Source organism: Staurois parvus, unplaced genomic scaffold, assembly GCF_062004578.1.
Source record: "Staurois parvus isolate SC_StPar_1 unplaced genomic scaffold, SC_StPar_1.0 ptg001806l, whole genome shotgun sequence".
Lineage (NCBI taxonomy): Eukaryota > Metazoa > Chordata > Amphibia > Anura > Ranidae > Staurois > Staurois parvus.
In genome coordinates, this window is record NW_028319602.1 from 98,496 (window position 1) to 118,009 (window position 19,514).

General features: G+C 41.5%; 1 protein-coding gene across 1 annotated transcript in view; it reads right to left on the reverse strand.

Moving 5' to 3' along the window:
• LOC149434185 (1-phosphatidylinositol 4,5-bisphosphate phosphodiesterase eta-1-like) overlaps positions 1–9,870 on the reverse strand; it is a gene marked incomplete at its 3' end in the record, with an annotated part of 101,720 nt that extends 91,850 nt beyond the window's left edge. Inside the window, exon 1 of the mRNA XM_089663990.1 lies at positions 9,563–9,870. Coding sequence (XP_089520116.1) covers positions 9,563–9,644 — 82 coding nt within the window. The remainder of the gene's footprint in view (positions 1–9,562) is intronic.
• Positions 9,871–19,514: the final 9,644 nt, after the last annotated feature.

A 19,514-nucleotide genomic window follows, 5' to 3' on the forward strand; every position in this document is an offset into this window, starting at 1 on the left:
CAGAGACTGCGGACACAGTACAGGAGATGACCAGAGACTGCAGACACAGTACAGGAGATGACCAGAGACTGCGGACACAGTACAGGAGATGACCAGAGACTGCGGACACAGTACAGGGGATGACCAGAGACTGCGGACACAGTACAGGGGATGATCAGAGACTGCGGACACAGTACAGGAGATGACCGGAGACTGCGGACACAGTACAGGAGATGACCGGAGACTGCGGACACAGTACAGGAGATGACCGGAGACTGCGGACACAGTACAGGAGATGACCGGAGACTGCGGACACAGTACAGGAGATGACCGGAGACTGCGGACACAGTACAGGAGATGACCGGAGACTGCGGACACAGTACAGGAGATGACCGGAGACTGCGGACACAGTACAGGAGATGACCGGAGACTGCGGACACAGTACAGGAGATGACCGGAGACTGCGGACACAGTACAGGAGATGACCGGAGACTGCGGACACTGTACAGGAGATGACCAGAGACTGCGGACATAGTACAGGGGATGACCAGAGACTGCGGACAGTACAGGAGATGACCAGAGACTGCGGACACAGTACAGGAGATGACCAGAGACTGCGGACACAGTACAGGAGATGACCAGAGACTGCAGACATAGTAAATAATGGTAAATGGTAGCCCCAGTAGTAATTCCCTGCGCACCACCTGGGATCCCTCGGCCCACGTTCCGGACCCCACAGATGAGCTGCCCAATATATAACTTACGGCCCTCCACTAGTGATTCTGCGAACGCCACTGAGGACTCCAGGGATCTGTCGAGCGGGAATTGACGTCATCAGCCGGCACACAGAGAAGGAAAGCCCAAATCTCACGAGATCTCGGACGTCGCGAGATTTGGGCTCTCCTTCCTGCGCCAGCTGATGATGTCAAGAGATTGCTGGAGTCCTCAGTAGCTTTCAGGGAATCACTACCGGGGGCCGTAAGTTATATATTTGGGTAGCTCACCTGTGGGGCCGTTTCAGTCCGGAACGCGGGCCGCAATTGGCCCGCGGGCCGGACTTTGGACATGCCTGGCATATATGCTATTCAGCAGTAGTTGGAATAACTCAACAGTCTTCTGTTGGTAAACCTAAGACTGACTATTATGTGGCCAGGAATTAGATCAATGTATCACTTGCGTCAAAATCATTCAGATCATTCATCAATTCGTACCTGATGTGCAGATGATGCTGTGATTTCCCCAAAACAATTTTTGCAGTTTTCTTAAGCCAAATTAGGGAACAGCAAACCAAGCAAAGTTAGAATATTCATTAAACCCAGAGGAAAAATCTGATAAACCTGAATTAGTGCTGAACCCCATTGTGTCTATGGAAGATTAATCAACCAATTTTAAAGGGCAACATTAAAAAAACACAAATCCTTTAAAACCTTGCTTTGGGGGTGCCTGGAACTTGGACATGAAGTTATAAATGCAGTATGATATACTCCTTTAAAAGTGACATCTTGTGTATATAAATTACAGACAAGGATCTGTCATTTATGTGCAGTAGCACCTCAGATCCCATCCAGCTTCTGTTTGTAAACAAACCAAGGGCTGTGTCATTTTTTAGTGGTATCACTACTGCTTCTAGATGACAGGTCCCTGATTATTTCTGTTTGTAAACAAGCTAGCTGGGATCCTGGGTGACTTATTGACCAATGATGGTCATGACCAGGTTTGGTCGATGATGTCACCCTGGATTCCTGTCAGCTTTTTAACATACAAATGACTGTGTTGATTTCTCAATGCAATGCAAGTAGCAGTGTGAGGTTCCCCTTAAAAAAAAATAATAATAATTAAAAGACATACGGCCTGGTGGGCCAGGAAAGGGGGTGCAGTGAGCATGCAGCCACCCTTTGAACCATACCAGGCCACATGCACTCAAAATTAGGGGGATACCTTGCAGGGTGTGTGTGTGAAGGGGGAGGGCAGGGGTTCAGCAAAGCCTTCTCCTTTGAATGCACCTTGTCCCCATCACCTTATTCCCATATCCTGTCCCTCAAAAGGGCTGTAGGGGTCTGCCGAGAATTTATCAGAATCTGGAAGCCTACTGTTGTCACTGTCTAACCTGCAGTTTTCTGTTTGTGAGTTTCTTACCTCTTTGCTGCAGTGGTTCTGCTAGACTTGTGATTCCATTTACAAGTTCTGCAGGCTTTGGTGTTCACCTATGGGTGTTACCTACTCTACTGTGGATTTATATCCTTTTCCCTTCTATCACTTCCTGGCCTGCCTCCCAGGCTGTTTTCCTATATAAGATACGCTCAGTGAAGCCTGTGTTGCCTGAGCAACTTCCTAGTTTCTCTGTGCTCCTGGTTTGCCTTGCATTACTTGTATTCTGAGCCTGACTACCTGTGCACTGACCCCAGCTCCATCCATAGTCTTTGCTTACCTGTCGCCTGCCCTGACTTCCACTTATTTCCTGGATCCTCTTCTGTCTCCTGCCATCTGCACTCTACACATGGAAGTGATCTCCACATTGTTATCTGGGCATACCTGGGGACTACAACTTGCATTTCAGTTTGCTGCAAGTCCATCCCCTCCATTAGGGGCCCTGGTGAAAAAGCACACTGGGGCTTAGACTCTGCACCCAGGGGAACCCTGAGATGGCTTTGTACAATGGTTCACGTTCATAGAAACCTGTCACATGTAGAATAAAGGGGCACCAAGATATCTGCCCCTAACCCCTGGTGAATATGCAAAGAGAATATATAGCATTTTTAGTCATTCACAAAAAATGTGAATAGTAAATAAAAATTCCTGTTGCAAAAACTAGCCATATTTGATGTAACCAAAAGCCTGTCATTTATGAGAGTTAACGCTATCACCACTAAATGACATATCCCTGTTAGCTTCAGTATGTAAACAAGCCAATGGGGATCCTGGGTGACATCACTGACCAAACATGGCCATGACCAGATTTGCTCAATTACATTATCCAGGATCTTCGTCAGTTTGTTTTAAACAGTGGTAGTGCTTCTGCCTATGACTTCTGGCTACATCATATATGGCCAGTTTGTTCCCCCGTTCTCTGAACTGCGAACAGGGGATTAGAAATACTCTTGCCACTGATGTAAACTATTGGAACCCTGATCACAACATTACATCATTAATAATAAATACAAACATAAATGCCTCAACATTGCACTGGCATGTCCCACAGAAAACCTGCTCTGAGCAATGTCATGCAGCCACTGCTGAAGTACATAAATGTTCATAATAAGTTATTGTAAGGATGCTACAGCTGATATGCAACAAAGGATAACAAAAAGAAAATTGTATGTTATTAAAAAATATGACAATAGCTTATGATACAACGTGCACTATTTATTTATTTTTGCATTATTTATTAAATACAATGTATATGGTACTATACAAGACCCTGGCCATTATAAACATTTTGGAATCCCCCAGCACATTCCCTATATAATGTTAATGGTATCAAATATAATGTATGCACTTATATAACACATCAATATAAATCTTCCATCTAAGCATTAAATAATTACCACTCTGATGCACAGAGCCAAGTCTCATAAGTATATCATGTATTATATTCTACTGTTAAATCTGTAAAGATTAATTGATACATATTAACATAACAATGCAATACCAGCAAAATCACATGGGAAGGGTCCATATTCCTGTATAAGAGACGTAACCCAAACTAATAAATGAATTTGGACACTTTTATCCCTTGGTCTGCCGCTCGTTCTATTTGTGCATCTTTTCCGGTCCACCGCTGGAGTAGCCACTGGGGGGTAGCCTTGTCTTTTGTAAACAGCCTAACCTGAGCCAGCGAGTTCTTCAAATATTTTTGTCCTCTATTGCTTTGTATGAACTTGTATTACAATTCCAGCGCCTCTTAGATGCTTTTACTTCATTGGATTCTACATAGCACAATATCCTGCTGACACATTTGAATAATCTAAGTGTTTGTTGTTTGTTTGTTGAACCAAACTTTCAGAACTTGCAAAGCACTATATAGTGCAAATGTGATCAATGTATGACCACATATGCCAAACCGTCTGACTAATACACTTGTAAACCTCATAAATATTATGCTATGGAGAATAAACCATAACTGGAATATACAGTATTTTGCCATTTTTATTGGGGAAACAACTCTAAAAGTTTTTCAAGACTCATGATCCTTTATTGGCAGTAACTTGATTAAATATGCTAATATTTTCAGCATTAATATTTAATAGGAAACTGCAGCCTAAACACCATTTGCTGCACCATTCAAAAGCCTACTGTTATGAGTGAACGTGGATGAAGAAAAACAAACAACACCTTAGACTGAATGCCAACCACACTTCCAACCTGGGATCACGGAGTCACACAATTTTTTCCCCTGATACAGGCAACACTTTGATGCAGCACATCCTTAAAAAAGCAATGTTTCCCCTCACTGACTGATAGATGACTTCTAATTTGAAGAAAATAGTTTACATTATATTAATGCAGCCAGTATATCAAATACAGTTGCAAGAAAAAGTATGTGAACCCCTTGGGATTACGTGGAGTTTTGCATGAATTGGGCATACAATGAGCTCTGAACGTCATCTAAGTCACAACAATAGAAGAACACAGTCTGCTGAACATAATACTACACAAACATTAGATGTTGCCATGGTTTAATTGCACATAACATGTAAACATTCACAGTGCAGGGAGGAAAAAGTATGTGAACCTTTGGACTTAATAACTGGTTGACCCTCCTTTGGCAGCAATAACCTCAACCAAACGTTTCCTGTAGTTGCAGATCAGACCTGCACAACGATCTGGAGTAATTTTGGACCACTCCTCTTCACAAAAATGTTTCAGTGTAGCAATATTCTTGGGATGTCTGGTGTGAATCGCTCTCTTAAGGTCATGCCACAGCATTTCAATCGGGTTGAGGTCAGGACTCTGACTGGGCCACTCCAGAAGGCGTATTCTGTGCTGTTGCAGGCATTGTTTTGTTGAATTACTTGTATGCTTTGGGTCATTGTCCTGTTGCATCACCCATCCTCTGCAGAGCTTCAGTTGGCGGACAGATGGTCGTACGTTTTCCTGCAAAATGTCTTGATAAACTCTGGAATTCATTTTCCCATCAATGACAACAATCCGTCCAGGCCCTGAGGCAGCAAAGCAGCCCCAAACCATGATGCTCCCTCCGCCATGTTTTACAGTGGGGATGAGGTTTTGATGTTGCTGTGCTGTGCCTTTTTTTCTCCACACATAGTGTTGTGTGTTCTTCCCAAACAACTCAATCTTGGTTTCATCTGTCCACAGTATATTTTGCCAGTAGTGCTATGGAACATCCAGGTGCTCTTTTGCAAACTTCAAACGTGCTGCAATATTCTTTTTGGACAGCAATGGCTCCCTCCGTGGTGTCCTCCCATGTACTTCATTCTTGTTTAATATTTTCCTTATTGTAGATGTGTCAACAAAAATGTTAGCATGTGCCAGAGATTTCTGTAGGTCTTTAGCTGACACTCTGGGATTCTTCTTTACCTTAGGCAGCATTCTGCGCTGTGCTCTTGCAGTCATTTTTACAGGACGACCACGTCTAGGGAGAGTAGCAACAGTGCTAAACTTTCTCCATTTGTAGACAGTTTGTCTTACCGTGGACACATGAACATCAAGGGCTTTTGGAGATACTTTTGTAACCCTTTCCAGCTTCATGCAAGTCAACAATTCTTGATCGTAGGTCTTCTGAGAGCTCTTTTCTGCGAGGCATGGTTCACATCAGACAGTGCTTCTTGAAACCAGTAAACCCAAAACAGGTGTGTGTTTTTTCAGGGCAGGACAGCTGTAAGCAACACATCCAATATCATCACACTGATTGGAGTCAAGGTTGGCTCACTCCTGGCTCCAATTAGCTCTGGGAGAAGTCATTAAGCTAGGGCCTCACATACTTTTTCCTCCCTGCACTGTGAATGTTTACATGTTATGTGCAATTAAACCATGGCAACATCTAATGTTTGTGTAGTATTATGTTCAGCAGACTGTGTTCTTCTATTGTTGTGACTTAGATGACGTTCAGAGCACATTTTATGCCCAATTCATGCAAAACTCCACGTAATCCCAAGGGGTTCACATACTTTTTCTTGCAACTGTATGTAAAACCTTTATCTCAAAAGGAAAAAAACGATATCTGTAACTGCTTATAAAGTGTTGGCTGGGGTTAGCTTTAAAGTGACACTAAAGCTTTGTTGTGGTTTTTTAAAAACAACCATGCCTATACTTACCTGTTCTGTGCAGTGGTTTTGCACAGAGCAGCCCTGATTCTCTTCTTTTCAGGTCCCCGCTGGCACTTCTGGCTCCTCCCCCTTGAGCAGTGCCCCCCGGGAAAGCTGCTCACCCTGGAGGCACCACTGCATGCTCGTCCTCAAGAAGAGACATAAAGCTGCATCTCCCTCCCCCACCCCACTCTCTTCTCATTGGCTCACTGGCTGTGATTAATAGCAGCAGAGCCAATGGGCAACCACTGCTGAAGAGTCCCCAGACAGCAGAGACTGTGAAGAATGTCACTGGATCGAAGGGGGCTCAGCTAAGGATTAGGGGGGCTGGGGAGTCTGCTGCACACAGAAGGTTTTTAATTTCATGCATAGAATACATGAAGGCAAAAAAAGCTTGTGCCATTACTGTAGAACTACTTTAAAGCAGAAATAAACGCATCAATTTAATGGTTTCAAAAAACAGCCATATTCCTGGCATGCCAGGATTGCTAACTGCCACATTTGCTTGTGCCCACAACCAAACATTCAAACCATCAAATGGCTGGTGTCATAACTGATCACATGTGCAGCATCATGGCAGTTGCAGATCAAACTGAGGCCAAGATAGCAGCTTTCTTGGCTGAAAGGGATAGGAGAGGTTAATGCTGCTTTAATTTGTTAGTCATGTTATGTCTATGCTGCAAGTTTAACACTTGTTAAAGTGTATTGTGCCTTTTCATTTATTTCCTATGATCTCTCAACACTTCAATACTCCAAGAAACATATTTAACCCACTTTTACCCAATACAGCACAACACAATGCAATTGCACTTAGAGTCAAGTGCATTTATTACTGAGTTGGTGTGCTTGAGGCCGATATGCAATGAATTTACTAATGCTACCAGTTCACTTAAAGAATGACTCTACTTTTGTGAGAAAAAAACATTCTCCTCTAGGTGGTCTACAGTATGTACATTGCAAGAATTTTACCAAACATTGCAGAGTCCTACCTTTTGCTATTCTGAAGAAATACGTTTTTTTGTCTGTGTCCATTTGCTGAGTGAAATAGTATGGAAGTGATTTTATAATTATCAACCAACTGCTGCACTAGCAGAACTCTGAGGAAAGTGGCAGAGTCCCCAACCCTTTAGATGGGATTTCCCTTTGGGAGTATCTCAACAAAAATGACATTTTTATTGCAGGGGATGTCCAAAGTCTGATTTGTATCTTAGTGCAGACTTCTGGGAGAATAAGTGAGCCAATCACACAAGCAGGAAATAACTTTTCTGGGGGGACATTTCTTATACCATATGTGTACAGAACGTTTCCAGGTTGGCATATTGCATTTTACAGAAAATAACACTACTACAGATTGAAAAGGAAAGGTCACTTTTAATAACATTAAATTACAATATGATTATGTCACACTTGTATACACTATAAAATGTTTTTATTTGCTATTTTTTTCCCATGAAAGTGGTGTTACCCTTTAATGCACATAAAAAAGACACTCTAGCATAAATACAAAATTCAGCCTATGGCTAGGTTCACATATGTGCGGGTGGTGCCGCTGCGGATCCGCACAAAGATCCGTGCAGCTGCACCACCCGCACAGAGGAATGCGGACCCGCAGACGGGTGCCATTAATTTTAATGGCACCCCGCCCGCAGTAGAAATTGCAACCATACTGGGAACCGAGGTTCCTGTGCGGGCTGCATTTTCAGAAGTGCAGGGACTTCTTCCCTGCGTGTCCCAGGGCACAGGAGTCCATTCAAATGAATGGGCTCTCATGCCCACGCAAAACGCAGACCGCAGGAATGCGGATATGTGAACCAGGGGTTAAGTAGTTGCCAAAATCATCCTCTCTAGAGCATCGTTAGGCACCTTTGTCTATTCAACAGGTGAACTAGAACAGGTACATCCATTCCAAACTTCCAAACATCTGTGAAACTATCTGACCAGAGAATCTGCAATGTCAATGTAAACTTTGTTTTAATAGTTCATGATGATCATTTACAATTGTTAAAAAGTTAGACATATATAAAGATATAAGAATTCCTGCTGCTACAGGCTTCTGCACTTTGTACCCCATCTTTGTTCTTTGCTGTGTTTTATGACATACGCCTGAATGTTGGGAGACATTTGATGAAAATGCAATGTACTGGAACATACATGGTGACATTTACTAATCCCTCTTATTCCACCTGAATGATGTAATTCTAGCCTTGCAGTGCCATGAAACTTTCATATATGTCATCTCATGTAACTATTGTACAGTTTGTTAAGCTATGCATTTCACGACAGTGTTTACGGCATCCTTAAGAATGAAAAGCCAGACATACCGTAGTAAACAAATCACTGCTGAACTGTCTAGCTGCAGGTGAGTACATACTATAGCACATCCTTCCGTTGTGCAACTCATTAAAAACTAGCTAATAAAAACATGTATTAGAATTTGTCATTTAACATTTCTTCATTTTACCTGATATAATAAACTGATCATAAAAGACACTGTAATGAAAACATTACTTTATTGTGATATTAAAACATAATTTTTCATTTTAGAAATCAGAATGGATTGTATGCTCTACAATAAAGGTTACTTTAGGCATTATAATAGATTTTTTGCTTCTTCTATTTAGACACAAACAGACTTCTGCAATATTGTTATCTGTGGAACCTCTGAAAAATGACTGGAATACTAATGTGCAAGGCAAAGGAAAAAAAACACAATATCCCACCGTAGAAAGACGGGAGGCTATACATAAATAATAAAATGAATTTTATATGAAGCAATATTAAGAGTCAGGGTAAACTCATTTTCTAATCACTTGAGTAAATGGAACTTTTCAGAGCTTGGGTACAAATGAAGAGCCATTAAGAAAAATACGTTCTTTAAACTGTCAGAGGGCTTTAGTCCATTCTTTAAAGTAGATGGCTAGTGCGCAGCTTGCCATGACATAGATATTTAAATGTGTAATTAAAGGAGTGGAGGCAGCAGCAGTCTAATATATTGTGACAGTGTGAACATTCCAAAGATCTGCGCAGGGAGTACGAAAATAAGTAATGTACAACCTGTGGGAAGCATCCATAGTCAGGATTTCTTAGTATGAACATTTGCTAGCACTTAGATATCACACAGCAACCTCCAACAATCTTCAACCACTTTCTAGAAAAAAAACTACATAATTCAGAAATTGCAGACACCAAATAAAGTGAAGGAGACAAAACACACAACTCATGGACAACACAAGGATCCAACAGTTGAGGACACCTGACAACACTAAAGACACAGGTCTAGAATAGGGACCAGGACAAAGTTTACAGCAGGTACTAACCCATTTGTGCCAGCCTGAATCTTTGTGAAGTGGCTACACTTCCTACCACATGGTACATCTCAGACGCCAGCAGGGAAGCCATTCGAGCTCAAAGAAAGTCCAGATGTTGCTTGAGAGCTTCTCTGTTAAGGCAGATGATAGTTATTGTACCTGACAGGATCTGCTTCCCATTGCAGAATAAATCTAAACAGCTGAGCAGGAGGCACTAAGCTGCAACTCTGAGCAAAGGCTGTGTTGTCATCGTACGGTGAAAAAATATCACACTAATCCACTAAACATCAGGAGACTGTGTTGTATGTAACCCAGTTCTCAGCTATTCAAAAAAAAAAAAAAAAACACTAACATGGTTCAGTCCAACAGCAGCAGGCTCACAGCTGACGCACTATTCCTCTGATAGTAACCCAAGGGGCAGTCTCAAGTCTATAGACATGAAAACATTGCAGTCATTAACGTGATGTGAAAAGGGTGAAAGTGCCAACATATTTATGCATGCTGGAGATGAATCTGCTCCTTGGTATTTCTTGTCAAAATCATTCATTCTTTCATATGTTCATTCATTCACAGGAGACAACGTCAACTATGGCAAATGCAGTCCCTGAATAATAGAAAACAGTCTGCTGGTACACAGTTTATATATTTGTAACAAATTGAATTCAAATGGTTTCCACATCGAAATCCAACTGTTTTCCACATTGTATGAGCTATTTAAATTTAGTTAAGTATCCCAGGAACACTTTATGTTGGCCTGACTAATCTGCTTGATTCCGAAACTTGAATGAATGGAGCTGATGGTTTCAGAAAAAGGCTCTTAGTGTCTGTTTAAAGCCAAGGAGACTTGACCTCCAGACTCAACAAGGTTTACGCCAACTACTACTGCAATACAGTATTAGTCTATTAAGGCCTGCTGAGCTTGAGTACTTACTGTACATGAAGGATATGACACTTTACAGAGTTCATTTTTACCATGCTATTAAGAAAGTTGTGCGGAATACATTGTATTTGTGACCCTACAAGATAGAGTATGGATTCTGGTCATTATTAACTGTGCACATAGGAAGACCACATAGAGAAATAAATTGGGGGGATTTACTAAAACTGGAGAGTGCAAAATCTGGTGCAGCTCTGCACAGAAACCCACCAGCCTCCTGTTTTGTTGTCAAAGCCTAATTGAACAAGCTGAAGTTAGAAGCTGATTGGCTACCATGCAGAGCTGCACCAGATTTTGTACTCTCCAGTTTTAGTATATCAACCCCTATTGTTTTCTGGTAACTGTATGTGTTTATTACCTGTTATAATATTATTCAGTTTATCAATGCCTTTTTTATTTCACATGCCTTCAATTATATTATTCTACACATTTGTATGCAGGCCAAGGTGTGCAGAACATGGGATAGTTACAGGGGTTGGGAAAAACTTTTACACTGACAACTTTCAGTCATATGAATGAAACCTTTTTTTCTTTTTTAAAAAGACTGTTGCACTGGCTTAAAAAGTGGTAACTCGGCAATAGGCACATGAACATTCATCTTGTAGACTTGCCCCGGTAATACATCTTTTTTTGGTAGGGAGGTCAATGCCTTGCTTTGCATATTAATGGAATCTTTTATACCTCTGGATCCTCTGACTCAGCTATTGAGACTTCCAATCTGATGTTCCAAATCAATATCCCATATTGTTACAGCGACATACTTCCTGAGAACTACTAAATGGAAACAGACTCCCCCATCTATGCATGACTTACTCAGATCACAGACATGAGATTGATGGAACACTTCACAGCTAGATTACAGAATACATTGGGAAAACTTAATGTTATATGGGGCACTTGGGACACCTACAGGACTCTAATATGCATTGATGCTCTCAATTTCCAAGGTTGCCAGGGGCTCTGGGTAGCTACTTTTTATCACTATATTTTTATCCTATACATCGCTACTCCTCTCTTCCTCTGCTTCCCTTGTATCTTCCTCTTGCTGTTTTTTTTTTATCTTCTCCACTTGAGTCAGTATAACCAGCCTTCCGTATATTAAAAATATGGTTACTTATAGGCTAAATGATGGACTTTTGCCCATGTAGTCTTAATTGCTTAATTTTTTACTTTTTCTCATTTACTCTCTGAGCATACCATGTACAGTGGTCTAAATGATTTGGACTGTAATTGGTCTCTATGCCGATGTTTTATGTGCTTATTTGTGTGTTAAATAAATATTTAAATAAAAAGGTCTTAGCTACACTTAGGTTTAAATTTGCTTGTGTGTTCAAATAAAAATACCATCCAGTGGATTGTGTTCATAATTCACATTCATAAAAAGATAGATAGAAATCCATAGAAATATAATAAACAGGAACAGAACTAAAATAATATAATAAAATCAAATGATTCTCACCAATATGTGCTAATCCTATCCTGAGTGCAAAAACGTTAGAGAATCTATAAATTCTCCACAACTGAAGAAAAGAAAAAAGAAGGAAAATATAACTGTCACTTTCTGAGAGTGGATTGTGGACATGTCTTTATAGTGGACTTGTTTTGAGCACTGAAATTGTGTTTATGGGACTTTTGTTTCACTGGATTTGTTCTGCACATAAGACTGTCTTTCTCTTTTATCCTTTTTTTCTTTTCTTCAGTTGTGGAGGATTTATGGATTCATTAATGTTTTAGAATAGTAGTTATGAAATGGCACAGTTATATTTAACAGAAAGCAAGACAGTCTAGTCATATAACACATTATAAATACTAAAAAGCTTCATTCTTTCATAAGGTTTTATATATGATCATATTAAAAAGTGGCGCACTTGAGGATAGTAAGCACACATTGCACTTTATTTTTATATAAACACTAACTGGCTACTTTATTAGGTACACCTGTTCAATTGCTTGGTAACAAAAATTGCTAATCAGCCAATCACATGGCAGCAACTCAATGCATTTGGACATCTAGACGTGGTGAAGGCGACTTGCTGAAGCTCAAACCGAGCATCAGAATGGGGAAGAAAGGGGATTTTAGTGACTTTGAATGTGGCATGGCTGTTGGTGCCAGACAGGCTGGTCTGAGTATTTCATAAACTGCTGATCTACTGGGATTTTCACACACAACCATCTCTAGGGTTTATTGGTCCAAAAAAAAGAAAATATTCAGTGAGCGGCAGTTGTGTGGATGAAAATGCCTTGTTGATGCGAGAGGTCAAAGGAGAATAGGCAGACTTGTTCGAGATGATAGAAAGGCAACAGTAACTCATGTCAATATGGACCAAAATCTCTGAGGAATGTTTCCAACACCTTGTTGAATCTACGCCATGAAGAATGAAGGCAGTTCTGAAGGCAAAAGGGGGTCCAACCCAGTACTAGAAAGGTGTAACTAATAAAGTGGCTGCTGAGTGTATAAGCTTCACATATTGGTGGGAACTATTTAAATTTTATTTTAGTGCAGTTCCTGCCTATTACATTATATACATTTTTGGAGGTCTAGAACAGCTGCTATGGTCCCATTTTTAGTTTTATTTATTTCACTTTTAGAGAGCAAAGGTGTTAAAAGCCGTATTCATATCCATAGAAATGAATGGGGCCATGGCATACATGAGCCAGTTGGATATTTTTCCTTGCAAAGACTGTGTGGTGTATTGCTGCTTGGATCACTTTTACTAGAAAGAGAATCGCCGACTGAAAAAAATCAGTACCAGCATCATTGTTGTAGTCTCAACCATGACTCCAATATAACCACCTCAGTAACAGGCAAAAAAAAAATATATATATATATATATATATATATATATATATACACACACACAGGTACATCTCAATAAATTAGAATGTCATCAAAAAGGTAATTTATTTCAGTAATTAAATTGATGATTACAGATAGTGAAAACCCAAAATTCAATATCTCAGAAAACTAGAATATAACATAAGACCAATAAAACAAAGGATTTTTAATATAGAAATGTTGGCTTACTGAAAAGTATGTCCATGTACAGAACAGTACACACTTGGTCGGGGCTCCTTTTGCATAAATTACTGCATCAGTGCAGTGTGGCATAGAAGCAATCATACTGTGGCACTGCTGAGGTGTTATGGAAGTCCAGTTTGCTTTGATTATTATGCAGGATTTATGTAGCGCCAACAGTTTGCGCAGTGCTTTGATAGCGGCCTTCAGCTCGTCTGCATTGTTGGGTCTGGTATCTCATTTTCCTCTTGACAATACCTCACAATTTCTCTATGGGGTTTAGGTCAGGTGAGTTTGCTGGCCAATCAAGCACAGTGATACCATAATCATTAAACTGGGTATTGGTACTTTTGGCAGTGTGGGCAGGTGCCAAGTTCTGCTGGAAAATGAAATCAGTATCTCCATAAAGCAGGTCAGCAGAGGGAAGCATTAAGTATTCTAGAATTTCCTGATAGAGGGCTGTGCTGACTTTGAACTTGATAAAACACAGTGGACCAACACCAGAAGATGACATGGCTCCCCAAATCATCACTGACTGTGGAAACTTCACACTGGACCTCATGCAACTTGGATTCTGTGCTTCTCCTCTCTTCCTCCAGATTTTACTTTCATCTGAAAAGAGGACTTTGGACCACTGAGCAATAGTCCAGTACCTTTTCTCCTTAGCCCAGGTAAGATGCTTCTGATGTTGTCTTTGGTTCAGGATTGGCTTGACACAACGAATGTTGCAGTTGTAGGATACATCTGTGTGTGGTGGCTCTTGAAGCCCTGACACCAGCCGTAGTCCACTCCTTGTGAATGGCCTTTGCTTCACATTCCTCTCAAGGCTGCAGTTATCCCCGTTGCTTGTGCACCTTTTTCTACCACATTTTTTCCTTCCACTCAACTTTCCATTAACCACTTGCCCTCCAGAGGATTTACCCCCTTCCCGACCAGGCCATTTTTTTTTTGTGATACGGCGCAGCGTTACTTTAGCTGATAATTGCACGGTCATGCAACGCTGTACATTAATCAAATTTGTTTCCTTTTTTCCCACAAATAGTGCTTTCTATCAGTGGTATTTGATCACCTTTGCATTTTTGTTTTGTGTTATGAACAAAAAAAACTAACAATTTTGAAAAGAACAATATTTTTTACTTTTTACTAAAAAACATCTAATAAAAAAATTTTAAAAATCAAATTTCATCAAAAATTTAGGCCAAAATGTATTCTGCTACATGTCTTTGCTGAAAAAATAATCCCAATATGTGAAAATGAATTAATTGTTTTACATGAAAGTTATTATATCTACAAATGGTGGTATATATACTGGATTTTTTTTTTTACACCAGTGATGGCAGCGATCAGCAACTTATAGCGGGACTGCAGGACTGTGGCAGGCATTCTGACACTGGGGGGAACTGACTAACTGCCACTGACATTCCCAGTGACACTAATACAGTGATCAGTGCTAATAAAAAGCACTGACACTGTACTAATGACACTGGGCAGGAAGGGGTTAACATCTGGGCTGATCAAAGGGTTAACTGCGTTCTGTGTGTGTTTCATATTATGTGTTGTGTGCTGTTTTACGTCGGAGACATTCTGCTTTGTATTTAGCAACATGTCCTTGCTAACAGGAGAGAGACCTGTTTTGTTTACACACAGGTCTCTCCCCTGTCAGCTTTCCCCGACATTCATCGAGTGCTGGCAGGAAATCGTTGGCTGGGGCCCGGTGGTTGGAATCTCTAGCTGCCAACGGCAGTGCAGGTAGTGCAGCGTGCGTGCCTCCTATCCAGAAATGCAAATCACATACTGTATATATGTGATTTTGTGCAGCCTTTCCACCCTGCAGCAGTACTTCTACTATAGGGCGGCAGGCAAGCGGTTAATATGCTTGGATACAGCACTCTGTGAACAGCCAGCTTGTTTAGCAATGACTTTTTGTGACTTACCCTCCCTGTGGAGGGTGTCAATGACTGTCTTCTGGACAACTGTCAAATCAGCAGTCTTCCCCATGAATGTGTAACCTACTGAACCAGACAGAGGGACCATTTAAAGCAGGGGTGTCCAAACTTTTTTGGAAGAGTGCCAGATTTGATGAAGTGAACATGTGCGAGGGCCGACCATTTTGCCCGACATTCTGATGAACCATTAACATTAAATGCAAATGAACTATTTTATGCAAAAGTTTATTGAAAACGGCATACTTTTCATTTTGTGACTTGGATGACAAATCTAAACAGGTGTTAAATCACTCTGCCAGCACAGGGAGAAGGAAAGCCCAAATCTCGCGAGATCTCGGAGGTCGCGAGATTTGGGCTTTGTTTCTCCTTGCACTGTCTGATGACGTCAAGCGATCCTGAGCACCAATCCATTATAGCCCAAATTGATACCGTATTTTTCGCTCCATAAGACGCACCTGACCATAAGACGCACCTAGGTTTTAGAGGCGAAAAACAGGGAAAAAAAATTCTGAACCAATGGACTGCAGACATAGTACAGGAGATGACCAGAGACTGCGGATACAGTACAGGAGATGACCAGAGACTGCGGACACAGTACAGGAGATGACCAGAGACTGCGGACACAGTACAGGAGATGACCAGAGACTGCGGACATAGTACAGGGGATGACCTGAGACTGCGGACACAGTACAGGGGATGACCAGAGACTGCGGACACAGTACAGGAGATGACCAGAGACTGCGGACACAGTACAGGAGATGACCAGAGACTGCGGACACAGTACAGGGGATGACCAGAGACTGCGGACACAGTACAGGAGATGACCAGAGACTGCGGACACAGTACAGGGGATGACCAGAGTCTGCGGACACAGTACAGGAGATGACCAGACACTGCGGACACAGTACAGGAGATGACCAGAGACTGCGGACATAGTACAGGGGATGACCAGAGTCTGCGGACACAGTACAGGAGATGACCAGAGACTGCGGACATAGTACAGGGGATGACCAGAGTCTGCGGACACAGTACAGGGGATGACCAGAGACTGCGGACACAGTACAGGGGATGACCAGAGACTGCGGACACAGTACAGGGGATGACCAGAGACTGCGGACACAGTACAGGAGATGACCAGAGACTGCGGACACAGTACAGGAGATGACCAGAGACTGCAGACACAGTACAGGAGATGACCAGAGACTGCGGACACAGTACAGGAGATGACCAGAGACTGCGGACACAGTACAGGGGATGACCAGAGACTGCGGACACAGTACAGGGGATGATCAGAGACTGCGGACACAGTACAGGAGATGACCGGAGACTGCGGACACAGTACAGGAGATGACCGGAGACTGCGGACACAGTACAGGAGATGACCGGAGACTGCGGACACAGTACAGGAGATGACCGGAGACTGCGGACACAGTACAGGAGATGACCGGAGACTGCGGACACAGTACAGGAGATGACCGGAGACTGCGGACACTGTACAGGAGATGACCAGAGACTGCGGACATAGTACAGGGGATGACCAGAGACTGCGGACAGTACAGGAGATGACCAGAGACTGCGGACACAGTACAGGAGATGACCAGAGACTGCGGACACAGTACAGGAGATGACCAGAGACTGCAGACATAGTAAATAATGGTAAATGGTAGCCCCAGTAGTAATTCCCTGCGCACCACCTGGGATCCCTCGGCCCACGTTCCGGACCCCACAGATGAGCTGCCCAATATATAACTTACGGCCCTCCACTAGTGATTCTGCAAACGCCACTGAGGACTCCAGGGATCTGTCGAGCGGGAATTGATGTCATCAGCCGGCACACAGAGAAGGAAAGCCCAAATCTCACGAGATCTCGGACGTCGCGAGATTTGGGCTCTCCTTCCTGCGCCAGCTGATGATGTCAAGAGATTGCTGGAGTCCTCAGTAGCTTTCAGGGAATCACTACCGGGGGCCGTAAGTTATATATTTGGGTAGCTCACCTGTGGGGCCGTTTCAGTCCGGAACGCGGGCCGCAATTGGCCCGCGGGCCGGACTTTGGACATGCCTGATTTAAAGGCTCGGGAAACCTTTACAGATGTTTTCAGTTAATTAGCTGATTAGAGTGTGACACCATGGGGTTTATTTACTAAAGCTGGAGAGTCCAAAATCAGACTCCCTTCTGCATAGAAACCAATCAGCTTCTAACCTCAGCTTGTTCAATGAAGCTTTGGCAATGAAACCTGGAAGCTGATTGGTTTCTATGCAGAAGGGAGTCTGATTTTGGACTCTCCAGCTTTAGTAAATAAACCCCCGTGAGTCTACAATATTGAACCTTTTCAAAAAATCCAAATTTCTTAGATACTGAATTTTGGGTTTTCCCTAGCTGTAAGCCATAATCATCAAAATTAAAAGACAGAACTGCTTGAAATATATCACTCTGTGTGTAATGAATATATGAGTTTCTCTTGTTTAATTGAATTACTGAAATACATTATCTTTTTTATGCTATACATTATCTAATTTATTGAGATGCACCTGTCTATATATATATATATATATATATATATACATATATATATATACTGTACATATATATTCAAGTATTGAGGTGGCAAATGTTTAATATTGTCTGAAATTTTATTTACTTTAAAATGTAACTAGAAGCAAAACTTTGTGTTTTTTAATTTTTGGACAGAGTGGATAGGGTATACAACACCTGTCTGGTTTTAATTGTTGTCTGTGCTCAGTTAGGGAAATTCACCCTCTCTATTTGTCCTGTTTACCATTATCATCCAATGTGAAAGTAAAAGAAAATCTGCCATTTTGGGCTGACATCAAAACACTAACAGAGGTGAAATGTTCCAAAAAGGATACTAATTCTGGTTACTCTAATGACAACTGGGGTTTTGTTACCTTTCAAGGGATTTTGTCTCATTTCCTGTTTTGGGTATGGCACAGGAAGTGAAGAGAATTCTCCTCAATGAGACACAGATGGCAAAAAAACATTGACGTGGTTAAAAGCTTCCCTTTATCCAAAATGAAAAAAGTCTTTCTTTTAGTTACACTTTTCCACTTTCCCACGGTGATGTTGCAATCATTTGTAAGGACAAGTAAAATTTTCAACTGACATCTAGTAACTGTGAGAAAATCAGTTTCAGCAGTATATACTGAGAAACAAGCAGTGAACATCTTCCTGGACTAGTGCTATGGGGTAAACAGCTGGCACCTTGCTGTCTGCTTGTAGTAAGACAAAATGCACTACTGTTAAAACAGGCTTAGCTTTGCATCTTCCACACTCTGCTCAGTCAAGGCAGGCAAAAATCTGTCACAATCGGTCTTGTGCCAAATAGATACAAATAGACACTGGACATACAGAAGCAGATTTTTTCATCCAGAAAGATCTATAGTTACAGCATACTCTTTCATTTTATATCAGCATTATAATAACAATACAAATAATGGTTATTTTTGATAATCCAATAGGTTTACTTGAAAAATATCCTTTCATGTTGTGAGATTTGCCTGTCTACTGGCCTTCTCTTTCTACAACTTCTTGGATTCCCAGCATGCTTTGCAGCCTATCTCTGCTGTTTACTTTCAATTTCTAAGGACTACATATCCCATGGTACCTTGTTGCCTTCAATCAGTGATTCCTGTATTGATACCTCCTCCTGAAACGCCTCCTCTCAGCACCTCTGTAGCACAGAAGACAGGCTCTGTGAAATGCGTGACACAGCAATGTCTAATCACAGGGCATAGTGTATACGTGTTACAGAATTCAAGGAAGTAAATATGTGGGGATTTTCACAAAGTTTACAAACTTCAAGATCGTTCAGATTAATAGAAGTAGGCTGGATTTTATTGAAATACAATGTGGCAACCAAAGCATAAGGAACCACTAACCTCTGAAGGAACTCTAGGGTGCCACAGAACCCTGGTTGAAAATGGCTGATCTAATATGTGTAGATGTAATATATATTTCCTACCAGAAATCCATGAAGAAGAGGTGGAGGCCACTTCATTTACAAACGTACCTGTCTGCAGGACAACTTAAAAAAAAGAAATGTT